General features: G+C 30.4%; 6 protein-coding genes across 8 annotated transcripts; 4 read left to right on the top strand and 2 right to left on the bottom strand.

The window, feature by feature from the left end:
- Window positions 1-1,130: 1,130 nt before the first annotated feature.
- On the bottom strand, window positions 1,131-3,449 carry LOC128894732 (armadillo repeat-containing protein 1-like). The gene is made up of 4 exons (XM_054156685.1): window positions 2,930-3,449; window positions 2,537-2,872; window positions 2,257-2,466; window positions 1,131-2,182 (listed from the first exon to the last, which is right to left on the bottom strand). The coding sequence occupies exons 1-4, from the start codon at window positions 3,029-3,031 to the stop codon at window positions 2,009-2,011; spliced, it is 822 nt and encodes a 273-aa protein (XP_054012660.1). The 5' UTR covers window positions 3,032-3,449; the 3' UTR covers window positions 1,131-2,008.
- A 157-nt stretch (window positions 3,450-3,606) lies between these two features.
- On the top strand, window positions 3,607-5,305 carry LOC128894734 (SOSS complex subunit B homolog). Its single transcript, XM_054156686.1, has 2 exons — window positions 3,607-4,593; window positions 4,691-5,305. Exons 1-2 carry the CDS (start codon window positions 4,135-4,137, stop codon window positions 4,925-4,927), a joined length of 696 nt encoding a protein of 231 aa, XP_054012661.1. The 5' UTR covers window positions 3,607-4,134; the 3' UTR covers window positions 4,928-5,305.
- Window positions 5,306-5,455: 150 nt separating this feature from the next.
- Window positions 5,456-8,698, top strand: LOC128894729 (solute carrier family 35 member C2). Of its 2 annotated transcripts, XM_054156680.1 has the most exons (7): window positions 5,456-5,953; window positions 6,037-6,170; window positions 6,376-6,603; window positions 6,702-6,916; window positions 6,991-7,316; window positions 7,395-7,570; window positions 7,656-8,698. In XM_054156680.1, exons 3-7 carry the CDS (start codon window positions 6,394-6,396, stop codon window positions 8,007-8,009), a joined length of 1,281 nt encoding a protein of 426 aa, XP_054012655.1. In that variant the 5' UTR covers window positions 5,456-5,953; window positions 6,037-6,170; window positions 6,376-6,393; the 3' UTR covers window positions 8,010-8,698. The 2 variants fall into 2 exon arrangements, with proteins under 2 accessions (XP_054012655.1, XP_054012656.1); XM_054156681.1 differs by having other exon boundaries at window positions 5,456-6,170.
- Window positions 7,972-16,861, bottom strand: LOC128894722 (protein Jumonji). Its single transcript, XM_054156666.1, has 13 exons — window positions 16,696-16,861; window positions 16,282-16,373; window positions 15,951-16,120; window positions 12,383-15,866; window positions 12,089-12,314; window positions 11,835-11,987; window positions 11,571-11,769; window positions 11,349-11,497; window positions 10,967-11,276; window positions 10,129-10,535; window positions 9,952-10,050; window positions 9,576-9,878; window positions 7,972-9,489 (listed from the first exon to the last, which is right to left on the bottom strand). Exons 2-13 carry the CDS (start codon window positions 16,365-16,367, stop codon window positions 9,403-9,405), a joined length of 5,673 nt encoding a protein of 1,890 aa, XP_054012641.1. The 5' UTR covers window positions 16,368-16,373; window positions 16,696-16,861; the 3' UTR covers window positions 7,972-9,402.
- Window positions 16,862-17,648: 787 nt separating this feature from the next.
- On the top strand, window positions 17,649-19,261 carry LOC128894735 (LITAF domain-containing protein). 2 transcript variants are annotated; one of them, XM_054156688.1, is made up of 4 exons: window positions 17,649-17,791; window positions 18,300-18,445; window positions 18,546-18,705; window positions 18,777-19,259. In XM_054156688.1, the coding sequence occupies exons 2-4, from the start codon at window positions 18,331-18,333 to the stop codon at window positions 18,880-18,882; spliced, it is 381 nt and encodes a 126-aa protein (XP_054012663.1). In that variant the 5' UTR covers window positions 17,649-17,791; window positions 18,300-18,330; the 3' UTR covers window positions 18,883-19,259. The 2 variants fall into 2 exon arrangements, with proteins under 2 accessions (XP_054012663.1, XP_054012662.1); XM_054156687.1 differs by lacking the exon at window positions 17,649-17,791 and adding an exon at window positions 17,849-18,102 and having other exon boundaries at window positions 18,777-19,261.
- A 248-nt stretch (window positions 19,262-19,509) lies between these two features.
- On the top strand, window positions 19,510-23,870 carry LOC128894994 (pyruvate dehydrogenase phosphatase regulatory subunit, mitochondrial). The gene is made up of 15 exons (XM_054157158.1): window positions 19,510-19,851; window positions 19,958-20,227; window positions 20,335-20,547; window positions 20,629-20,792; window positions 20,850-21,013; window positions 21,092-21,275; window positions 21,344-21,549; window positions 21,672-21,987; window positions 22,095-22,252; window positions 22,329-22,477; window positions 22,552-22,759; window positions 22,832-22,921; window positions 23,000-23,179; window positions 23,253-23,453; window positions 23,586-23,870. The coding sequence occupies exons 2-15, from the start codon at window positions 19,974-19,976 to the stop codon at window positions 23,793-23,795; spliced, it is 2,697 nt and encodes an 898-aa protein (XP_054013133.1). The 5' UTR covers window positions 19,510-19,851; window positions 19,958-19,973; the 3' UTR covers window positions 23,796-23,870.
- The last annotated feature ends 39 nt before the right edge of the window (window positions 23,871-23,909 follow it).

Genomic DNA, 23,909 nt, shown 5'->3' with positions numbered 1-23,909 from the left:
TACATACTTTAAGAAACGATTTAGATAATAAGCAACCGAATGACAATGATTAAATAAATTTTACAACATAAGTGCCTATGGCAATTTGCATAAAGTACACCAAACAATGACTATTAAAGTACGTATTTAAAGAAAAAGAAAATTAAAAATTAATAATGTTATAATGTGCAATATGAAATACTTAAAATTTATAATTGGAAATAGAATTATGCCGAAACAATGACTTTTTCTATTTAGTGAACATTTTATTCTTGAAATAAATTAAATTATAACAGCGTCATAAAATATTTTGGATGCACTAAAATTACATTTTTACAGTTAACCTTATTATTGATGTATGTAAAGTACTGCATGCAATAGATTTTATTTCATTTCTCAATTATAAAATGGAAAAATCTAATTTAATAACTATGTTTATAATAAAATTAGTATAAGTTGCATAATAAACTTAGTGAAAACAATGCAGGTTGTCTGAGTTTCAAACTGAAACTCAACAATAGTATTGGACTGTACATGAAAGTCATACTCATTCTTTCAAATTAATAACAATAAGTATTACAATTACGTATGCATAACTAGACGACACTGTCAACTCAATTGTCCAAAGTATTGTTCTGCATCCATCTATTGTACCTGCTTTGAAACTCAAATTGCCTTAATGACAATTACTATACTTTGTAAATATAGACAATACAACATAAATTTAAGAAAATAGTAAATAAGATACAGTATAACATTTTGATGTGCTCATTTGGACGAAGTAATTAATAAGACATACAGAGATGTACTTTCTAATAATCATACATATTGTATCGATTATATTTATGCGAGTAGTTGCATAAATTGTTCCTTCTTGTGCAGTGGCAGCTAAACTGACTAGTTCTATTATTTTGTAATAATAGAAACGGTACATAAAATTTGTGTTACAAACAATAAAGTTGATTTACAATAATCGATTTATTTCGTTTTATTTTAATGTATCTTATTCAGATTATATCATATATTGTTAAACTTAAATTTTTTTTAAACAAAGTACAAGACTTCAGTGGTCCATATTCATTAAAGTTTAAAAACAAAACACATTATTTAATGTTCAAATTTCATTAGGCAATAAATACAGTCGTACGAGAGCCAATAGTACATACTATAATTTCATTTTATACAGAAGTACATTAACCTATTAAAATACATACAATAAATATTCGCACAGCCACTTTCCAATAATGTAAAAGTAATGAGAAAAGTGCATTATAAAAAAAAAAAAACTTCTAACAGAAAAGGTTATGTGTACAGTAATGAGGTATTTCAACCACTTTCGTGCTTAGTTATAATTTAGGGAACTCAATGTTATTCCAAATAAACTTGTTTGTATAATATAAATGCTAAATTGACGATACACATACAAATGATAAAATCTTTTCCTTGTACAACCTTATTTACATTCAATAACTTAGTCATTATCATATCTTTGACTAACCTGTATAATTAGCCCAAGGTTTCATGACTAATTTCTTCATATCTTGTACTTTTTCAATGCTTTATAATTCTTTGTTGAGTTACAAATTTATAAGAAATTTAAGTTATTGTATATATATATATGTATATAATCTAATTTTTTTCTAAATTTAAGCAATGACATCAAAATTTGGCTGCTATCAGAATTGTAAAGCAAAATTCTTCAATGTGTATACACTTGACAGTCTTGGAAATACATACAAAAAGTAAACACTTTGGGTACTTGGTATTTTATAATAAATACGATTAATGCATGAATATAATATTAATACTAATGAAAAATGAACAAGTTTATACTCCTGATGCTACAATAAAAAATAAAAATCTAAAAAAATGTCATAATATTATAAGATTATTAATGAACCATTCAAAACAGATTTGATAAAAACATTTTTTCATCAAATTAACAACTTCAAACATTTACTACTTTTATTAAATTGCTCGCAGAGCATAGAATAAAAAAAGTGATGCTTACTGTAAGTACTTTTTTAATTTACCAATAAAACGAATTCTGAAGAAATTCAGTAGTAGATTTGTATAACGATGAAGCACTTTGTCTTAAACCAGTAAACAAGGAAACAACACCCTCTTTCTCATCTTCTTGCTCTTCTTCTTCAGGTAAATAATCCGGCATGTCATCAGTGTCACAACTATCGCCTGTATGAACCTACAAATTATAACATACGTTATTAAGAAAATATGTAATTCTACTTCTAACGTATACATCAAATGTCCATATACCAGTTTGACAAGATATTCTTGATTAAACTTATTTCTTGCAACTAATCTTGCTTCCATGTTGTCTGTATTGTTCTGAATAGCTTCTGCAATTTGTTTTGCTGTGACATAACTTAGCGTACGCATCGTAACACGTTGATGTTCCACATCGACTACAAGAGAAACTAATCCTTCAATTCTTATCAATATTGATTCCAATTCTGAACGGGTATCCTAATTAATATATAATTGGTGTCAGTTACTACATCCGCAATTAAAACATACACGTATTGATTGTATTTACCGGTAATAAACCTTGAACATGTAACATGATAACATGAGTTTTTAGTTTTTTAGGTTCAATAACTCTTCTGCATCTGCTACGTAAATTATATATTGGTGGTTTCATTCTTTCTATTTCATTTTTTACATATTGAGCCCGCTTGGCTATTTTTGTTTCATCTACATTATATTTATTTATAATTGCATCCAGGGCTTCTCGGATTCCGAAAGTAGAGGTTATGTGTACATAATTGTCTACATTTTTAACAAACAATTCGAGAATATCTAAGCCCAAATTCATAATTTCAATATCGGGTATCTCTAAGACGTATGCTACATACGACAGGACTGTTTTATCCTACAATAAAAAGATTGTAGTAATCGTAAGATACTAATCAATTTAACAAAATTTTACCTTTAAGATTGTGTCATGGTTTACAAAATCGTGAGCCAATTTTTTATATGTTTCAAGAGTTACTTTTACTTCTTTTGGATCAATTGAATCGTCCACGTCCATTATTTAAAAACGTAATGTTGACATCAACTTGATCTCAAACCAATACGATTAAGACAACATAACGTATGTTGAGACACGTTTTACGGTTATCCGTTTTCGTTAATATTGATAGCCATTCAGAGAATAGTGAAACTATTTCAATACTTTTATTAAATTAAATATTTAATAATCGGAATATACGTTGCACGATAGTGAAACGCATTCACTAATACTGTGACATTTCGAAGTATAGTATAGGTTTTAAACTGTTTAGTGGGTCAAATTCTATAACTCTGCGGTTAAGCTATATTTTATAGAATCTTCAACAAGAACAAATTTAATGTTTACAACTGATAATGCATTCATTAATGTTAATTTATGAAAAGATCATTGACTGGTTATAAAAAAGAACTAAGTACAATAGTATGTAATACATCTACTGGTATCTCTGATCAACTCTGATGTGGAAAACATCTCACATACAACAAACGCTTTTTGAAAATGACAAGAATGGAAAACGAATGAACAATAAAAATACTAAGTACGAATATACACAAAGTCATATTTTTATTTTTGTCATAAATTTGAAATGTATATTAAATAAGTATCTCATTTAAATAATTCTTCTTTTTCATATTGTTGAAATATTACAATTGCATTATTCTTCTGCATAATTTGATCCCCGCTCGGGAACGCGGGAACGCTCGATGAGTGTGTAAATGCGGCATTAGAATTAGATCTAGCTAGCTGCTGCTAAATTGTTTGGATGACGCGCATATTGTCGTACAGTGGCGATACTGGTGTTTGGATGACGTACTAGAATAAGATGGCTGACATTCGCTCTATCAGCTACCAACAGCATAACACCCGTATTACTTTTCTAATGAACTTCTTTCTTATTTTACGCAATCGAGACCATTAAACTTTCATTAGTGTTACCCTAAGTATTTCTAGAATAGAGTCGATACGATACACGAGCTTTGACGGTTATCGAAGATAATAGGGAAGTTAAATTAAACGACATATAAAGTAGAGAGCGCACATCTGACGTATTTTCAAATACACTTGTGGAGGTGATTGTTCGCAAAGTGTGTTAGTGTAAAGTGTACATTGATTATCAGACAATGGAATACGTACTAATAAAAGATATACGGCCGGGCCAAAAAAACATTAATGTGGTGTTTATTGTTCTGGAAGTTGGCCATCCTACCATCACCAAAGAAAACCGCGAAGTTCGAACGTTTAAAGTGGCGGACAGTACAGCTTGCATGAACGTTTCAATTTGGGACGAGCCTGGTCAACTTTTAGTACCGGGTGATATAGTAAGATTAACAAAAGGGTATGCATCTGTTTGGAGACAGTGCTTAACATTGTATTCAGGAAAAAATGGGGACATACAAAAAATTGGAGAATTCTGTATGGTCATCAACGAGCAACTAAACATGAGCGAACCAAATCCTGCTTTAGCACAACAAATGATTAATCAAAGCGGATCTGGTCCACCCGGTAGTAACATTAATAATAGCATTACAAATAATGGAAATGCAAATAATATTGCTGGTCAACCTGGAAGGCAACCTTTGGTACATTTGATATAATGTTAATTTTAATTATTTTCCAATAGTATCATCCATGGTACAACTGCACTTAACGATACTATTTTAATATATTTTGTTACAGGCAATTCAAAGTAATTCAACAACACCAACTACTGGTACATCTGGTAGCTCTACAACAACAAAAAGTGGAAATGGTAGTAATGGAAGCAATGGTGGAAACAGTGGTAATACTGCAGGACTTCCAGGGGGATCAGCAAGATATTCTGGTGACTCGACAACAAAAACAGCTGTTGCAACAAAAACTAATTCTCGTGGTCGTGGGGGATATCGAAATGGTGGACGTAGTGACCGTAGATAACACACAAATAAGAAACGACTAATTATATATGTGTAATAAGGATATGCAACTGATTACATTCAGGACAACTGTAATATACTATTTTCTAACAATGCTGTATATGTATATTCATGAATTAATGTATACGATAGAGTCTGATTAAAACATAATATGAATTGAAGACAATCCAATCAAGAACAGTCGATTGAAAGTATTATCATCGACAATTAAACATTTAAGTTATTTAATAGAAATATTTGTATTCACTTACTACAAGCTTTACATTTAATATATAAATTTAAATCTGAGGTTTGTCTTCAAATCATTATACAAGTATCAAAATTTCTCACTTATTCTGATAAATTAATGTAATATATGATATAAAGTGTGTAATCTGCATTTAATTAGTAAATAATATTGTTTAGTAGTTTTTTAAAATATATTTTATCAAAAAATTGAGAGCTATATGTATATAAAAGCAGAATTTATACTGACTTGATAACAGTGAATTGATTTTGAATACCTTTTTACTAGATATAACTATTTCCATTTATACAAAGATCACGACTGTTTTTTATATTTGACCTCTTCAAGTCAGTGTACATTTTGCTTAGAATAAAAGTTACATGAACGTTAATTCTATTTGTATTTTGATTAAATTATTGAAAAAATTATACAAAATTATATGAAAAATTAAACATCTCTTTTCTAATTTCCTATTATATTTTACGTATATATATTATTTTAATTTTTGTTTTATTTAATATTTATATACCAAACTTCTCATAAGATCAATGGAATATATCGCAAACAATAATTAGATGCAATCAAAGCGATTGCGATGTTATCTTACGTTTACGATTACAATGTATTGACACCTACTAATATCAAGATATTTACGAATAAAATTTGATGAATAAATTGATCGTGGTGATAGGCTAGATACACTATTTATCAAATGATTTATTACATTCCTTTTAACTTGTGTAGCTTTTAGGTTATGTTTATACATGGTTCCATATTTTTTTCGTATGTGTCAATATCGAGGTAAGTAATAATAACACGTTTTAATTCTGTTTCCCTCGAATTTTTGTTCGCATCTATAATTTCTATATATTGTACTTTTCCAGAATGAATATAACAATTGTGTCTTCGTTGGCATATGAATACTTGTATTAGTGAACATAAAATTCGATAACAGATGTCGAACGTCAAACGTAACAATTTGTTAACAATTTTTATGTATCAGAAGGAGTACAAGACGGTACGTTTGAAGTATTTGATATGCAGATTAGTAATATTATGCTACATTGCAAATTATCATAATAATCAATGAATTTTAATTATTAATTTAAATCGAATAATAAAAACATTGGATACGATTTTAAAAAATGTATCACCTTTTGTAGATTAATATTGAACATTTCAAGCAACATGATGTTTTACTGTAAAAATTTATTTATTTACAGACTGTTTTCCTTTGAAGTATGACAAGGTCACATATAAAATATGAAATTGCCAAAGATACAGACGATACATCAGACTGTTTCCTTCAGCCTGTTCAAGAATTCTCAGGCACTATTAAAAAGGAAACATCAGCTTGGAAAAAAGCCATTCAAACGTTTATATTAATTCTTATTTATTTTAGTTTATCCGTAGGCTTAACATTTTACTTACAATGGCTTTATAAAACATATGTAAGGAAGCAATTTCTAATTTTATAGAAACTTGTATTATTATTTATATTTATTTCAGATGTTTTCATTACCTTTAATTGCTACTTTTGTAATTGTAGGGTTTTAATTTTCCTCTTACCGTGGTAATATGTCATTTAGCAATGAAGTTTCTCTTATCTGCCATAATAAGATGTGTCAGAACATGTTACAAGAGACAACAACAATTAAAGCTTCCTTGGCAAAGCATAATAGTAATGGTTATGCCAGTAGGCATAGCTAGTGGTCTTGATGTTGGTTTATCCAACTGGGCACTTTCATTAATTACAATTTCATTGTATGTATATATTTAATTGCTATTATAATAAAATATATTTTTACTATTATAAATTACATTATGTGTTTGTGCAGGTATAGTATGACAAAATCAACAACAATTATTTTTATTCTTGGTTTTGCTCTTATCTTAAAATTAGAAAGGAAGTCTTGGTCATTAATATGCATCGTAGTAATGATATCAGGTGGTTTATTTATGTTTACTTATAAATCAACACAATTTGGAATTTTTGGCTTTGCAATCTGCCTCTTAGCATCATTTTCAAGTGGTATTCGGTGGACTATGACACAACTGATCATGCAAAAATCTAAAGTGGGAATGAAAAGTCCAATTGATATGATGTACTACATGCAACTATGGATGTTAGTGCCTATTATACCAGTGATGCTGTGGTTTGAAGGTAAAATTTTCCATAATACTTAAATATTAGTCAACACAGGTTTAAATTTCTGTATTAAAGAAGAAATTATTTTTGTAGGATCTCATCTGTATAGTAATTTCATAACTACCGACTGGAGTGATGTTCACTCTATTGCAATGACTACAACTGTTGTGCTTGGAAGTGCTTTTATAGCTTTTCATATGGAAGTTATGGAATTCTTAGTTGTTACACACACTTCTAGTCTCACTCTTTCAATTACTGGCATAACTAAGGTAAGTCAAAATTATATTCATTTCATATTAAAAATATACCATATATTTGTATACAAATCTTTTCTTCCATGAATGTTTTTTTTAGGAAATATGTATATTAATTTTGGCTGTTGAATGGAAAGGCGATCAAATGAGTGGCCTCAACTTCATAGGATTGTTAATGTGCCTTGGTGGAATTATGATTCATACTGTTCAAAAAATATTATCAAATAGGAATACAAAAAGTGAAAACATGGAATTACCACTAAATTCTTCTCTAACTAATAACTTAAAAACCGAAGAGGGGATGGATATAAATTTGCCTTTGTTAACTCAGAAATCAACATCTTTAACAAACCTTTTAAATGCGGAATTTAGTTCAGAGGAAGATGATGTAATCAAAGGCCACGAAAATTCTACTCAGATACTGACTAACATAGTGCAACGTAGAGAACAGTAAATTGTAGACCATTGAAATTGGCATGCAATGAAACAAAATTTATTTATTATGGAAATTATTCCATATCCAATATGCATACCGTTTACTGCATTTTATACATATTTTTGCATATGAAGTTAACTACATCTCCTAATTATTTTATTTCCTATAGAATCTTCTGATTAATTTTCATTAATAAGTGTTACTTTCAAATATGTAATTCATACTAATGAATTTCATATTAACATACCAAACTGTTTTCTCTCATACCGCGCATAATATAAATATAAGAATTTTTATGTTAGCATTTATTTGATAGTGATATTCAAATATAGGGTATAAAAAGAGTATTGAAGTGTTTAACGTAGAAAGAGGTTAGGAGAACATTCCTTTCGTAAATAATGCTAATTAACTGTATTCGGTTGGTTCCTTTCGTTGGTTTATTTACTACATGTTTATTGTATTTTCCTATTATGATTTTGAATAAGCGCACAGCATAATAGAAGGTAATAGAGTATTGAACATAAATCTTGTATGTTGTAAATTATTAATAATTACGGCTAAAAATTGATATAATTAATTACAATTTAATTAGTTAAAAGTTAATAAACAAACTCAAAGTTCAGTATTCTTCTATAATGTGCATAATTATGTATGTATGTAAAAGAATGTTTATTACTTAATAATAATTATATTATGTTTACAAAGCATTTCTTTTATAATAATTTATCTTAATGTGTAAGTAAAACATTTATAAATTCTCAGGAGGTTATATTTTGTGTTGTAATGTGATATTCATTGAATTTCATGATATACAGGCTGATTTATATAATAATATAAATTACGTTATTTTGCCCCAAAATTTATTTAATTTATACGATCTCATATTGAAGATGTTATAATTCTTTGCTTTATAATTCCAAAGTATTCATAATAAATTTTGTATACATAAGTATGGTACTATTTAAATATTTACTTACTTCTTAAATAACAAATGGTATAGACTTTATTTATCATAAGAAATATTCGGTAAGATTATATTTTTATAATTTTATGAACTTTGCTGAAACACTTTATAGATTCATACATCTTATGCTTTTTAATATACTTGAAGAAAACGGAGTGAAATACGTGTATAAATATATATAGAAATAATATAAAATAATAGTAACTTTATTCGTATTAAAAAATTAAAGGTTTTATTAGAAATGCATTAGTCATTCAATTTTTTAAATATGCACTAAGTTCGTTCCCTTTAAAACGAGAAAAACTTATTTTTATATACAATTATATAACTATGATACGAAGAATAAATATGATATACATCTATATAACAAAATCTTGATAATTATTTTGATATAGAGTAATAAATAACTGTTACCTATATAATTTAATAAATAGATTTTCAGACACGTTACTTAGCTTGTTTGATTTGATTAGTCTTTTTAGTTTTGGCTTCAATTCTTTCTTCTAGTTTATGAATCAAATCATCCAATTCATCCTACGAACAAAAAAACGTAGATTACTGTAAATAATTTTATTATTTGTATAATTTAAAAAATTATGTATTTATTAAGATTTATTTACCTCGTTATATGTATACATTAGAGTATAATGTTTTAAAGCTTGCTTTTTCTTATTAAGTAACTGTAATGCATGTGGTAAGCAATAGACGCTGTCATCTTGTGAATTATTAACCAATGAAACAAATAGGTTAGCTCTACAAGTTTCACATTCAAAATCGCCATCATCTTCTTTTACTTTTTTCCCTTTCTTTCTTTTTCCACTATCTGGTAAAGGCAATCTTTCAGTATTTGTGAGTCCCACTGATTCCAACTGTTTTCGGTAATTTATTTCCTTCTCACGAATTTTAATCACACTTGGTAAAATCTAAAAACATACTTACATGTATACCAAAACACGAAATAAAGTACATCACACGGTATTAGTATCAATTTTTTACCTGTTTCATTACTTCTACATGAGATCTAGAATCATTAATAATATTAAATAACAATCTTTCGAATGAAAAAATCGATGGCTCACAGCTATCTTGTATGTCCTAAAATGATGAGCCAGAATTATTAACAAGAAATGTTATTTATTTATAATATCATTCGTTATTTACTTATTTACTCACTTTAAACACTTGTTCAGCAGTTTCTAACCATGATGGTTGTGCAAAGTAAACGCTTTCAGATACTACATAGCCAGTACATATACTTGATGTAAACGCTTTAGGAAATACAATTATATATTGCCCTGGTTCCTGCACAGTTTGGCATAGTGATACTCCATTACTAACAAGCAATTCTGGAGGAACCATCGCCGTATCCGAAGGTAGCCATATAGTCTTATTTTTACAATATCGAGGCACCATTTTTGAAAGAGCTTCTCTAAAATTATTGTTATGCTCGTCTGGTATGCCATACCAAATCTTTTTAGCACCTGTATGTAAATACTCTATCCAAGGAAGACCATGCGGATCGCGGTACCAACAACATGCACTGAATAGCATGCCCACGTGAAGTGTTGGTACTGTCACCCCTAGAAATAATATTATCCATTATAAACAATGAAGAAGAATAATTTTGTTTCCTTTTATTTTTTTTAAGTAAATAGAGTATACATGATTTTAATTCGTTGATTATAGAATTATCGTCTTGTTACAACGCGTTTTCTTTTGAACCTGTACTCACGAGAGAGCTCAAGTCTAAGTGATCCCCAAATGTCCTTTACCGTTAGGTGAGGGTCATTTCAATCACTTTTCGAAAATCCAAGTTTACGACATGAGACGGCTATTGAGGACGAAAACAAAGTGAAAGTAAGTCCTAAGTCCTTCATCAATGAAAACGTTAAATTGATATTGCCGGCAATAACCGAATCTCTACGCTCAAAAATAGCCTAGTTTCCCGTGCATGTCGTAACTCATCGTATATCTTAGTTAGTCATAGAAATGCAGTGAACAGTTTATATACCCATTAGTGGACCCAAAGCTCTTAATACTGATCCAGCATTGTTAGTAAGTACTTTAAGATTCCATGGATGTCTAGCAAATGGACTATTCTTGGCAACGGAAAATCCAAAACCACGACCACTCGAATCAATGCTTGCGGCATGCACGCACACGTGTCGCTTTCTTTCTGCGACATGCTTCCAAAATGCATTTTCAACTTCATCAGCAGAAGCACCCTCGATTTCATTTCCAGATCGTTGATTTTCACCGAACCACATACGTTGTGTGTTCCGTGCGATACGATAAAAAGCATTTAGTGGCATGTTTCTACCCTGTAAAATTACAAAAGGTTTCGTAAATCGAAAGAAATGTTAATATATACAATTATAATTTGAAATTCATACCTTAACAATGCATTCTTCAATTTCATCAGAGCTATCATCTTCTTCATCTTCTTCATTATCATTTGCTGGTGCGTTTTGTCTTTGCAAAGCTCTACTTTCCCTTTTCATCCATTCAGATTCAACTTCATCAAACAATTTACCTCTTTCATCTAAATACATAATTTTATCGATAAATAAATTGAAAAATTGTGTCGTTTTGTTTATGTATTTATATAGAAATACCTGGAGATAATGTATCGTATGGTAATAAGTATTTACAATAAATGTCGTCTAATTTGGTTACACGATCTTGGGCAGATTTTGGTATCTTCATACCATCTGCTACTTTTTGCCACTTTTTCTTTTCAATAACTTCTTTCAATCCACCTAAGCTTTGAACCGTTTGATATAAATGGGGCAAATCAACTTCCATACCACCAATCTGTAAAAGATATAAATGTGGTATGCATGTAAAGTAAAAAGTAAATTTTAAGTAAGAAGTATTACCCAAGGTGGATGAGTTAATGTTATGCTTTGTGTGGCTAAATATTTTTTTATAGCCATCATTTCCTTTACATTGGGTCCCCATCTATGAAGCATACGATGTACGTACTGATTATATGCAGTAAATCGCATATCATCCGATACTTTACATTCCGGCTAGAAGGAAAAATTAAAAGTGAACAAATTGTATCATTTATACATCCTTATTTAAAAATATGTATATTTAGGTAAAATAATTTTATTTGTATATATTTTACTTTAAAATTAGGCGGTGGTACAACTCTGCATATTCCAAACTTCTCTGCAATTGGTCTTATTTTATCTATGTATTCCAGAGGATCCTGAAAATCTTTCTCAGTGGGATGAAACGTTGGAGCTTCGACTAAACGTGCTCCATTGCTTTCATTCTTTGCACTTGGAAATGTTACATTATTGGTTGGAGAACAAATTTCATTACCTTTCTGTTTAGATTTAATTTGACATCTGAAATTTTAAATGTACATTCAAAAACAATTAAATAAGGTACTGTACAATGTGAAAAATGGTTTTACCTTTTCCCATTTTTACTCGAATCGATAGAAGTTTTTCTTTCTCTAGAAGTTTTTGGGGATTTTGTTAATTTTTCTATTCCCCCAATACCAATATTTTGTCTGTTCATGGTCTGTATTATAGTTTCAGTTTTACATGGAGTGGTCGGTTGGACTTCAGACACAGTCATAACTGAGGTTGCACTTGCAGAAGTAGATGGTACTGGATTCTCAGTTATAAGAGCAGAAGTTGGTGGTATACGAGTCGTGGGCTGCACTGTACCCACGGGAGGGCAACGTGCAATCGATGATGGAGGTTTAGTAACTAATTTTGCTCTTAAAAGAACTTTCTGATTAGGACCATTTGGTCCTTCAGTACCAAGTTTAACGGCTACACCTTGAATTAATTGCTGTCCTTGGACTAAATTCGGTCCATTTCTCGTAACCGCTTGCAGAGGTATATAAAATAGTTGACCATCGTTTTCATCATCATTTTCATTACTGTTTTCCGTCTGAGTAGATATTTCTATACTTTTTTGTTGATTTGTGTCTCCTTCACCTATTTGTTCTTGTCCTTGCGCGTTATCATCAAGATTTACTTGTACAGCTATCGAAGCACTACAGTTTACATTGCTCCAAGTTGTTGTTAATTTATCTAGTGGTAGAACTTGAATATTAGCTAAGGTTGCAAAGTTTTTGGGTAATTCAAACCTATTAACATTTAATAATGAATTTGATGTATTTTTCGATTCTACGACTTTGTTCTCGTTTTTTGAAACAACATTATTCGGTTTTTCTTTAGATTCTGATATTTCACAATTGCCTTTAATTATTTTTTCTATACATTTATTTGTCTCACTTTCAGATGAAGTACCAGTGATGTTTGATTTATTCGAGTCCCGAACTTTGCGCCTAAAGGGAGTATTAATAGGGACTTCGGTATCGCTTTCAAACGCATAAACGCTACTTTCATTTTCTGGGGAAAATGCATTTGCATTGGGAGTTACTGTTTTACGCTCTTTAACTTTAGGTAAAAATGGTTTTCTAGGTTGAAATATGGATTTCTTTTCTGCTGATACTTTCTTTTCAGTAGATCCATCTATTGAATTTTGATCAGATTTTATTGCTATATCACTATCTTCTCCAAGACATGAGTCTTTATTTGGCTTTACATTTCGTCCTTTAATCATTTCTTTTCCATCTATATTATTTTTGTTAATATTTATATTTCCATTAGTAGGCTCACTTTGCTGCTTTGCATCAACAGGCTGTATATCAATTGTTGTTATTGGTACATACTTATTCTGTATGTTCAAACGATCTTTAATATTTGCTTTTTCCGCTAATTTAGAAAGCGTGACGTTAACTGGTCTCACTAAGTGCTGAATTTTTGTCGAGATAGACAAATGCGAGACATCAGCCTTTTTCTCGCAAACATCGTATTTGAACGTAGATACATTTTCCATTTCTAGCTTACTTTCCTCTTTAGCAAAGGAACTTTCATTTAACCATTTCTCGATTTGTTCAGTCGACATGTTTACTTTCTCTTTTCTTACATGTAATGTTGACAAAGACATGTCTAGAATGTTTGTGGAAGAAATTTCTATTTTATGATGACATTCTTTCTCGGTATTTGCTAATAATGTTGTTTGAGATTCTGTTTCATCAAGTAATTCTGATTTTGTCTTCTGAATTTTTTCAAACTGAACACATTCATCATTTGACACGTTTATTGTAGGAGAAGAAATATTATCTAGCAAAGATTTATCCTTATCTTCCTGTTTCTTAACTGTATTTGAGTCTTGTATTTTTTCTGCTTCGGATGTTTCTAATTCATTAGCAGTTTTTTCTGTAGCAAGAAGATTAGCATTAACATGTGTTTGACAAGAATTTAAAACTTTGGATATCGCTTTTTTCGTAAACCCCCGAAACGATTCTTCGTCGTCTGATACTTTTAAGAGATCTACCTTTGTAGAATGTTTATCTACGGGCTGTTCAATTTTATTTGTAGTATCGTGATTGCTATTATTTTCATTAGTAGCAATCTGTTCATTTTGTTCTTGAATATCTTTCTTCCTTTTTAACTTATTAAGCAACATCCCTAATGTTTCTTCATCAGAATCTGTATTTTCATGAGCAGTATTTTTTGTTTCTTTATTTTTTAAGCCAGCACTTTTGTCGTATACCGGTTTATTAAAATTTTGTTCTCGTTTCCGTTTCATTACAAACTTGTCTTTATTGAACCTTAAATTATTTTGAATCTGAGCTTTTGATTTAATATTTGCATTATTTTGAATCTCCATTCGCGTGACTACAGTTTTAGAGGAAGATCTAAGAGATCTACTCGCGGGTTTATTTAACTTCCCTAAACTTCGTCTTGTTACAGGCCTTGTATTATTAGTTCCATTAGAACTTATCGATTCTTCGTCGCTATCTATTTCACAATATTTTTGAACTTTTACAAGCCTTTTGCTTTTAAAGGCAATTTTACTAGTTTTAGTCTTATCCAATCGTTTATTGGATGTACTTTGGATAGAAGTGATTTTACCATCTTTATTTTTTGTAATAGTCTTTGTAATAGACTGTTTTACTTTGGCCTTAATTTCAATTTCTGTTTGGGCAATTTTACGCGCATTTGGCAATTCTGGAAAACTGTCCATGGATAGATTATCATCATTTTCCAAGTCAGGACTTACAAGTTTCCTTCCAAGAATTTCCATGTACACTGCAGCTGCCTCTTTAGTCTTTCTAGTTGGCCTTCTACAAAGATTTTTTGGAGAATTTGTTCCATTATGGGAACGAGTAATTCTTCTCATTTCAGATTTACTTCTTGTACATATCTTCTTTTGAACATTCCTTTGCATCGAACGTTTTACTTGTGGTACAGATTTTTCTGAAGGTCCTTCTTCTTCTTCTTCTTCTTCTTCTTCATCTTCTTCTTCTTCTTCAGATGTGGAATCTGAATTTGATGTATCACTGTTCTTTTGTTTTACAAGAACTTTCTTCTTTGGCTTAGGTGGTATAATTTTTACTTTTGGAGAAGTCTTTTTTACCTTATCCATAAGTACACTACTTCGTAAACCAAGTCGTTTGGTTTCAATTCTTGGTAGAAACTTCCTAGGTGCCAGTTTGTTTGCAGGTTTTAAAATTGTTCGTTCTGTACGAGATCTTGTTCTCATAACACATGATGTTTTAAATTTATTTTTAATCCTTTCTTTAGCAAGACGCTGTTCCTGATACTTTTTCTTCAGTGCTTGTACAGTTGATGTTGTAGTCTTAAATTTAGTAATATTTTTTTGTAATGTGTTTTCAACCTTCTTCTTATTTGTAACAATAGGTTTCATTTTGGTAATAGGCTTCTGACTTGAATCTGGCTTTTGATTTTCAGTAAATGTACTAGTAGAAGAAGTCACTTTATCTGTTGGTGTACGTATTGACTTGGGATCTGGTTTTTCTTTTTTATTTCCAACATTGAAAAAATTCAAATTTGGAGGTAAAATTGGTGTACCTAAATATAAATTTTAATTAAGCATTAATACATAAAGTACTATTTAGAAAATGGAAAATATTATTTATAAAGAAATTAAGAAACCTCTGAAGCATAAAAATGTCAAAAAATCCTCTGTGTTAGGTCGCTTATGTGTTATTAACTCTGTTATAACTGTAGGTTTAGTTTTCTCTTTATCCTTAACTGGAGTGTGCGAAGCATTAAAAACTGTTGTTGCACCCTGTGCAAACTTTCTTTGTGCATGCACTTTGGTCCTATAATAAAGTATACACACAACAATTGAATAAAATTTCTGAAAAATTATTTATTGGATAACAAATATCACGAAAATATTTGTTATTTATCGAATTTACATACATCTTATTTTTAAATCAAAAAGTATATTGCAAGCAACAATTTTTAATTGAATACTCACCTCTTTGGGGATTCTGAAAGTGGCTCCATAAGGTCCACCAAATCTCCTTCTTTTCTTTTCCGTTTATCATTTCGACTTAGCACCATTTTTCACTTTTATTAAAAAATATTTCGGTCAACTGATAGTGAAAACTTGACATAAATACGATCATCAGTATTTAAAAGAAAATTAGACTTTAACCCGACTATTTTTTTTTATTTTTATATAAAATAAAGAACGATAAACTTTTAAATACTGAAGGACATTACATTACAAAAAAACGTGACGTATGTCTTATCGGAGATAAAAGAAAATATTTGATGTTATGAAAAAAATTCAATGAGAAAATCTGAAGGTTTGTATCCCTTCACAGTTATTTAGCGTTTCAAAGTAGCTTTCATTAAACACAGGTAAACGAAGATTAACAATACACACTGTCACTGAACATCTGTTCTTCCTCCGCACCGGGCAAATAATTGTTTATTGTGTCAAGTAAGATTAAATACCACGCTCTGATCTATGGTTTAGATATACATAGATATGCACTATAAACCGATATTGATTTCTTAAGCTTTGTCCACATTGCACAAAATGGATGCATCTAGAAAGGTCACCGCTCACTAAGCCGCTTTGTGGGCTGGTAAGCTACAAACTTTTCGTTCCCAAACATAACGACTGCTCCTTCATAGCATCCAACCACTGAACTATACTAACAATCGTTTTATTACTACAGGACGCCATCGTTGGGGAAACGCCTAAGTTTGTAGTAAAAATGGTTCTCACTGTTCTTGCTGGATGGCGCTACCAGCTAAGGATCGATAATTAATGCTACATTTACATATGTAAAAGCAGATAAATGTTTAAATTATGTATTGAAATAACATATTGTAGTGCTATAAAGCAAAGAATTGTATTAATTATGCATTTATGAAAAATAGACTATAATCGATTAAAAGGTATCGGTGGCGTCATCTTCTCTAAACGGTGGGAACTATTTTCACTACAAACTTGGGCGTTTTTCCACCGATGGCGCCCACTAGTATTAACCCTTTGGGGACGAGTGTCGGCAAATAGCCGCCTCCGTCCGCATAGGGTTAAACTAGTTTTATTATAATGTTTGTGGCTGCTACAAGAGAGCGGTCGCTATGTTTGAGAGCGACAAATTCGTAAGCTCACCTGCTCACAGAGCGGCTTATTCAGCCAATCAAAAAAAATATTCATCCAATGCTGTAGGACAAATTCCACGCACATGTATCGAGTCGCTATTGTATACATAATCAACCAATAATTTATCAGAAATCTTCTTAATTACTTTAAGCGAAAGAATGATTAAAACGAATGATGTTTGTATTGAAATATTGAAGATCAATACTGTCGTGAAACTTATGGTACGCCATCTATGTACGCGCAGAAATATATTTTACCATCTTTCTATGTTTATACTTCAAACTATTGAAGATTTAGAATTAGATATTACTCATACATCGCCTAAATAATTACCCAGTGACCAATTTATTATTGTTTTACTAAGGTAGGCAGATCATGTTATACTATGTGTTCATATAAAGGTGGGGAGGAATCGTTAAATATTGTCATACTTTTACTCAAATAGACAAGGATGTCATTTGGGAAATTAAATTTCGCAATCAGATCGTGTATATCCAGGAGATGATCATTGTTATTACCACTAATAAGCAATTGAATGTGTTAATCCATGCTATAAATTAGATTAAAAATTGAATTTTAACTGTTTAATTCAATTTGAATAATATTTCGAGAGAAATTTCATTATTAGTTTTGCATTTAATCATTTGACAATGTTATTTTACTTTTAAATAGAGTGTAAATATATAATTAATAAACTGTACTACATGTAATTACCTCTACAAGATTATTTTAATTATTTTCTTTATATTCTGTTACAATCAGAATAAAAAATTTGACATTACCTATACCCAAGCATAATAATAAGTAGAAATTAATAACAATGAGTTGTGATTCATTCTCATGCAGTTATATAATATCATGTTTAATTGTAGATACTCTGTATATAAATAACAGAAAACCATTATGAATAAAACTGGGCCACCACCACCTTATGCGCCACCTCCTTGTGCACCACCTGGGTATTCACATGCAATGGGTGGTGTGCCACCTGCTAGCCCTTTTACACCTGCTGAAACTTGTATGTTTATAAACCATATATAGTTTCTACTATGAAATATAATTTAATTAAGTAGATTGAAACAATGAATTATTAAAGAGAAAGTTTATTATTTTTATAGATATGAGTGGTGGACCAACTATTGTAACAACAATTGTTCCTCTTGGACCAGAATCAACACGTACAATTTGCCCACATTGTCATGCAGAAATTGATACTACAACAAAAACAGAACCTGGCATGATCGCTTACATATCTGGTGTTGTGATTGCATTAATGGGGTGAATATAAAAGTGTTTTATAATTAATAATCCGAAATTTTCAATATTCTTATATATATGTATTTTAACAGATGTTGGCTAGGCTGTTGTTTAATACCTTGCTGCATCGATGAATGCATGGATGTTCATCACAGTTGCCCTAATTGCAAAGCTTACTTGGGCCGTTACAGGAGATAAATCAACACGAAATTAGTATTAATGTTTATTGCATTTCACTTTGAATCAATCTTGATGTTGCATTGTATTTTAATATACATATATTATGAACATTTGCAAATATGCACAGTATATGAAATTTTTAATTCTTATGTATTAAAATGTATTTGTAATGTTAAATGTAAAAATGAATGAAGTATAACTATACATATATAAGATAATTATAAAAATATTTTTGGCGATATAACGCATTTTTTATGTACACATAAAAGTTGAATACAATATTTGCCTTTCTTTAATAACTAACAGTAATTACTATTTTTAAAAAATAGTTAGAAAAATTGAATTTACACATTTTGTATTTGTTTCTATGAGATTTTGAGCAATAAATACTAACAATGTATGAAAGATATCTATTTATTTAAATTAATGTAAATTATCATTTCCTTATTGTACATCATTCATACCTCACACTTTCAAAATGATAATGATGAAAAATGCAATTTAATATTTTTTTCGATCGAAATATGACAGACGCGTTGCTAATGAAATTCTATATTTAAATAATTCATAATTTATTATTTCGATTTAAAATATATTTTCCTGCAAAAATATTTTACAATAATCTTTAAACTAATAAGATTACAATCTTAACCATTAGAAAATAGACTGAAGTTCTATGTAACCTTTATAGTCTTCAACTGTTACAGAATAAGTGTTCAGTTTCTCAATATTTTTTAACCGGCATTGTTAATGTAAATAGTAACAATTAATATTATATTTAATTAAATTTGGGAATAATTTTAACTTCGAATGATTGGTTATATTGAGGTTTACTTTACTCAGAAAAAAATGAGTATGAGATCACATAAGATTCCAAGTTATAAGTTTATAGTTTGAATTCTGAATATTAATTTTTAATCGAACGAAGTCAATTATATTTCGCAATAAATATGAAATAAAATTTACAGTGATCGTATATATACACAAGTATGTTTCACATTTTGTAATCATTTAACCTCCACAAAAATGTAGTTATTTATAAACAAATTAATATTCAAGGTACTTCTGTATACAAATTAATTACAAATTCCAGATTTATATTTATTACAATGTGGCATAATTCGAAGTCGTTCGTTTGTACAAGATATATAACAAAATGGAGCAACTTCGTTTTTTATAATCGACAAAGAGTAAAACACAGTAGTACAAAATCTACATTAGTAACAAATGAAGATGTTGATGATCCGCTTCCTAAAGATGCAAAAGTTGTTATATGTGGAGGTGGAGTTATGGGTGGTGCTGTCGCTTATCATCTTTCACTCATGGGACTAGGTCCTCAAACAGTTATCATAGAGAGTGGCAGGTAGGTGTTCCTTTAAATCTATATATAGTTCTTAAATATTTAGTTTTTTCCATGTTACTGTGAATACTCTACACATTTACTTATTTAATTATTTTATTTACATTAAGGATGGGTGGTGGTACGACATGGCATACTTCAGGATTAGTTGGAGCATTTAAGCCAAGTTTGTCGCAAGTTAAACTTGCACAGGATAGTATAGCACTGTATAAAGAATTGGAAGAGAAAGGTTTACCAACAGGCTGGAAACAGTGTGGTAGTCTATCTTTAGCACGTACAAGAGATCGTATGACTGTGTTTCGACGAATGAAAGCACAGTCTATGTGAGTATTAATTATAATAAAAGTTATAAATGAGTACATCTATCAAAAAACTATATAAAATTGGGCTATTTTCATTTTTAGATCGCGTAATATTGAATGCCATTTGGTTACACCGAAGCAAGTACAGGAAATATGTCCACTATTACGGGTGGATGATTTAATTGGTGGATTATGGATTCCTGGTGATGGTGTAGGAGATCCTTATCAAATTTGCTTAACATTAATAGGAGAAGCAAAAAAGAAAGGTACAGCTTGTTATGAAAATGAATGATGTAAATGTATTTAGTATACAATCCTTCCAGGTGTTAAAGTGTTTGAGAACTGCAAAGTTACTAAAGTTGTTACTCAAAATGGTAGAATTGAAGCTGTGGAAACAATGCGTGGCACCATAGAATGTGAGCATTTTGTTAATTGCGCCGGATTTTGGGCACGTAATGTAGGTAAATTAAGTGAACCATATGTAAAGGTTGGTTTCCTCTATTATTATTATTACTATTAAATATATAAAAAATCTTTTTTTCTGTAATCAAATCTGTTTTTTTAGGTACCTCTTCATCCTGTAGAGCACTATTATTTACACACTAAAGATATTGCTGGATTAGATCCTATGACACCTGTTGTGAGAGATTTGGACGGTTATATTTATTTTCGAGAAAATAATGGTAGGCTTTTGGCTGGTGGCTTTGAACCTATTGCAAAGCCTGCATTTGAAGATGGAGTAATCCCTGGTTGGATATACATTTTTATATACAGATAATTTATTATAAATATGAATCTAAACTAAATTGTATTTCAGAAAGCACAGATGAAAGATTTTTACCCGAAGATTGGGATCACTTCCACATTTTACTTGAACAAATGCTACATAGAATCCCGAATTTAGGAAATGCAATTTTGGAAAGGTTGTGTAATGGTCCAGAAGCATTTTCTCCAGATTGTAAATGGATTGTTGGCGAAGCCCCAGAAATACGTAATTATTACATTGCTGCTGGCATGAAAACGGTAAATAGTATTAAGTTAGTGATCGTTTAATGGTAAAATATATTTAAAATACATAGGGTAAGAAATTTAAAACAAGTACTGGATAATTCGTTTATTTTTAAAGATAGAAATCATTCTTATAGGTGGGTATATCGGCAGCTGGCGGAGTTGGTCGAGCTACTGCAGAATTAATAGTAAATGGTTCAACATCTGTAGATATGTATGAATTAGACGTATCGCGTTTCTTGGGTCTTCACAACAACCGCAAGTTTTTACGCGATCGAGTAAAAGAAGTTCCCGGCACACATTATGCATTGCAATATCCACACCACGAATTTAAAACAGGTAGAAATCTAAGAATGTCTCCAATTTATCCAAGACTTAGAGAAGCAGGAGCTATTTTTGGCCAGGTAATGGGATATGAACGGCCAACCTGGTTCCAGTTAAACGAAGATAGTGGTAGGTCTACTACATTTAAATTTAAAAATAAAAAAAAAACGTATAATTCACGAATTAAATACTTCTTTGGTACTGGATTTTATTATACAGATTGCTTTGCTACACAGATTTGGAAACGATTGATGGATTCCAAAGCTATAAGATAGCATATACAAATTCATTTAGTAAACCACCATGGTTTGAACCAGTCTCGGAAGAATATGCTGCATGCCGTGAAAGAATTGGGCTTAGCGATTATTCTTCTTTCACTAAGATTGATTTATGGGTAAGGTATATCATTATAGGTACTACTTAAATTTATTAACACAGTCAATAATTATATAATTTATATAATTTTCTAGTCAAATGGTTTGGAAGTAGTAGATCTATTACAATACTTGTGTTCAAATGATGTAGATGTTCCAGTGGGAAGTATTATTCACACAGGTATGCAAAACGAACGTGGAGGCTACGAAAATGATTGCAGTTTAGCACGCATCGCTCCGAATCAGTAAGTTACAAAAATATAGTTTTTAAATAATTGAATGTTAGATATAATCGTATAATTATTCTATAATGTTTAAGTTATATGATGATCGCTCCTACTATACAGCAAACTCGCTGTAAGCATTGGATTAATCGTCATTTACCTGCTGATGGCTCGGTTGCAGTATCCGATGTAACTTCCGCATATACTGCAATTTGCATTATGGGCCCAGCTACTAGACACTTGTTATCTGAATTAACAGATACTGATCTGCATCCCAAAAACTTTCCTTTTTTTACGTTTAAGGTATTAACTATTGGCGTTATTGTGTATGTGATTTTATATTTAATCCTTGTTATATATTCACTCTTTTAAAAGGAATTAGACGTTGGTCTTGCAAATGGAATACGTACAATGAATCTTACTCATACTGGAGAACTTGGCTACGTTTTATATATTCCAAATGAAGTAAGTATTCTGGACATTCTTGTATAATTGTTTTGAAATTTTGATTATATCTATAATTTGTATAATATGTATTCGCAGTTCGCATTACATGTTTATACAAGATTGGTAGAAGCTGGAGCTAAATATGGAATAAAGCATGCTGGTTACTATGCAACACGAGCGTTGCGAGTGGAAAAGTTTTACGCATTTTGGGGTCAAGATTTAGATACATTTACCACGCCTTTAGAGTGTGGAAGAACGTGGAGAGTAAAACTTGATGTGGGTGTTCTTCAAATATACAAAATGTACATATTAAATTTACATAATATTATACAATTTCTATGTTTAATAGAAAGAAGTGAATTTTATTGGAAAGAATGCTCTATTGAAACAACGCGAGGAAGGTGTGAAGCGGAAGTATGTGCAATTATTATTGAACGATCATGATCCTGAATTGGATACATGGTGTTGGGGCAGTGAACCTATCTTCAGGAACGGAATATACTGTGGAATGACAACTACTACAGGCTATGGGTTCACATTTAAAAAACAGGTACTAATACAGCGTTCCTAATTAAGCATTAATACTTTTAATTATATTGTAACCAAATCATACTGACAAGAATTTCTCAGAAATTTAAAAAAAGTATACCACGTAAAAAGTAATGAATAAATCATAATATAGGTTTGCCTTGGATTTGTACAAAATTTTGATTCGCAAGGGCGACCACAAGAAGTGACGAATGAATATGTATTATCAGGAGATTACGAAGTTGACGTGGCAGGAATAAAGTTTCCTGCAAAATGTCACCTACATAGTCCAAATTTGCCAACCAAATTTCCTGATATGGAAAGAGACTCTTATCATGCAACACGTGATCATCAAGTTGTATAACTTCGATAATACAGATTCTGAATGATGTACAAATAATGTATATAAAAAAAATTTAATAAACTATTTAATAAGTGACGATTATAAGTTACCACTTAACGCTTAAAACAAAGGATC

The sequence above is a fragment of the Hylaeus anthracinus genome, unplaced genomic scaffold, assembly GCF_026225885.1.
Source record: "Hylaeus anthracinus isolate JK02 unplaced genomic scaffold, UHH_iyHylAnth1.0_haploid 4, whole genome shotgun sequence".
Classification (NCBI taxonomy): Eukaryota; Metazoa; Arthropoda; class Insecta; order Hymenoptera; family Colletidae; genus Hylaeus; species Hylaeus anthracinus.
Note: the sequence above shows the minus strand (reverse complement) of the source record. Positions and strands in the feature narration are given on the sequence as shown.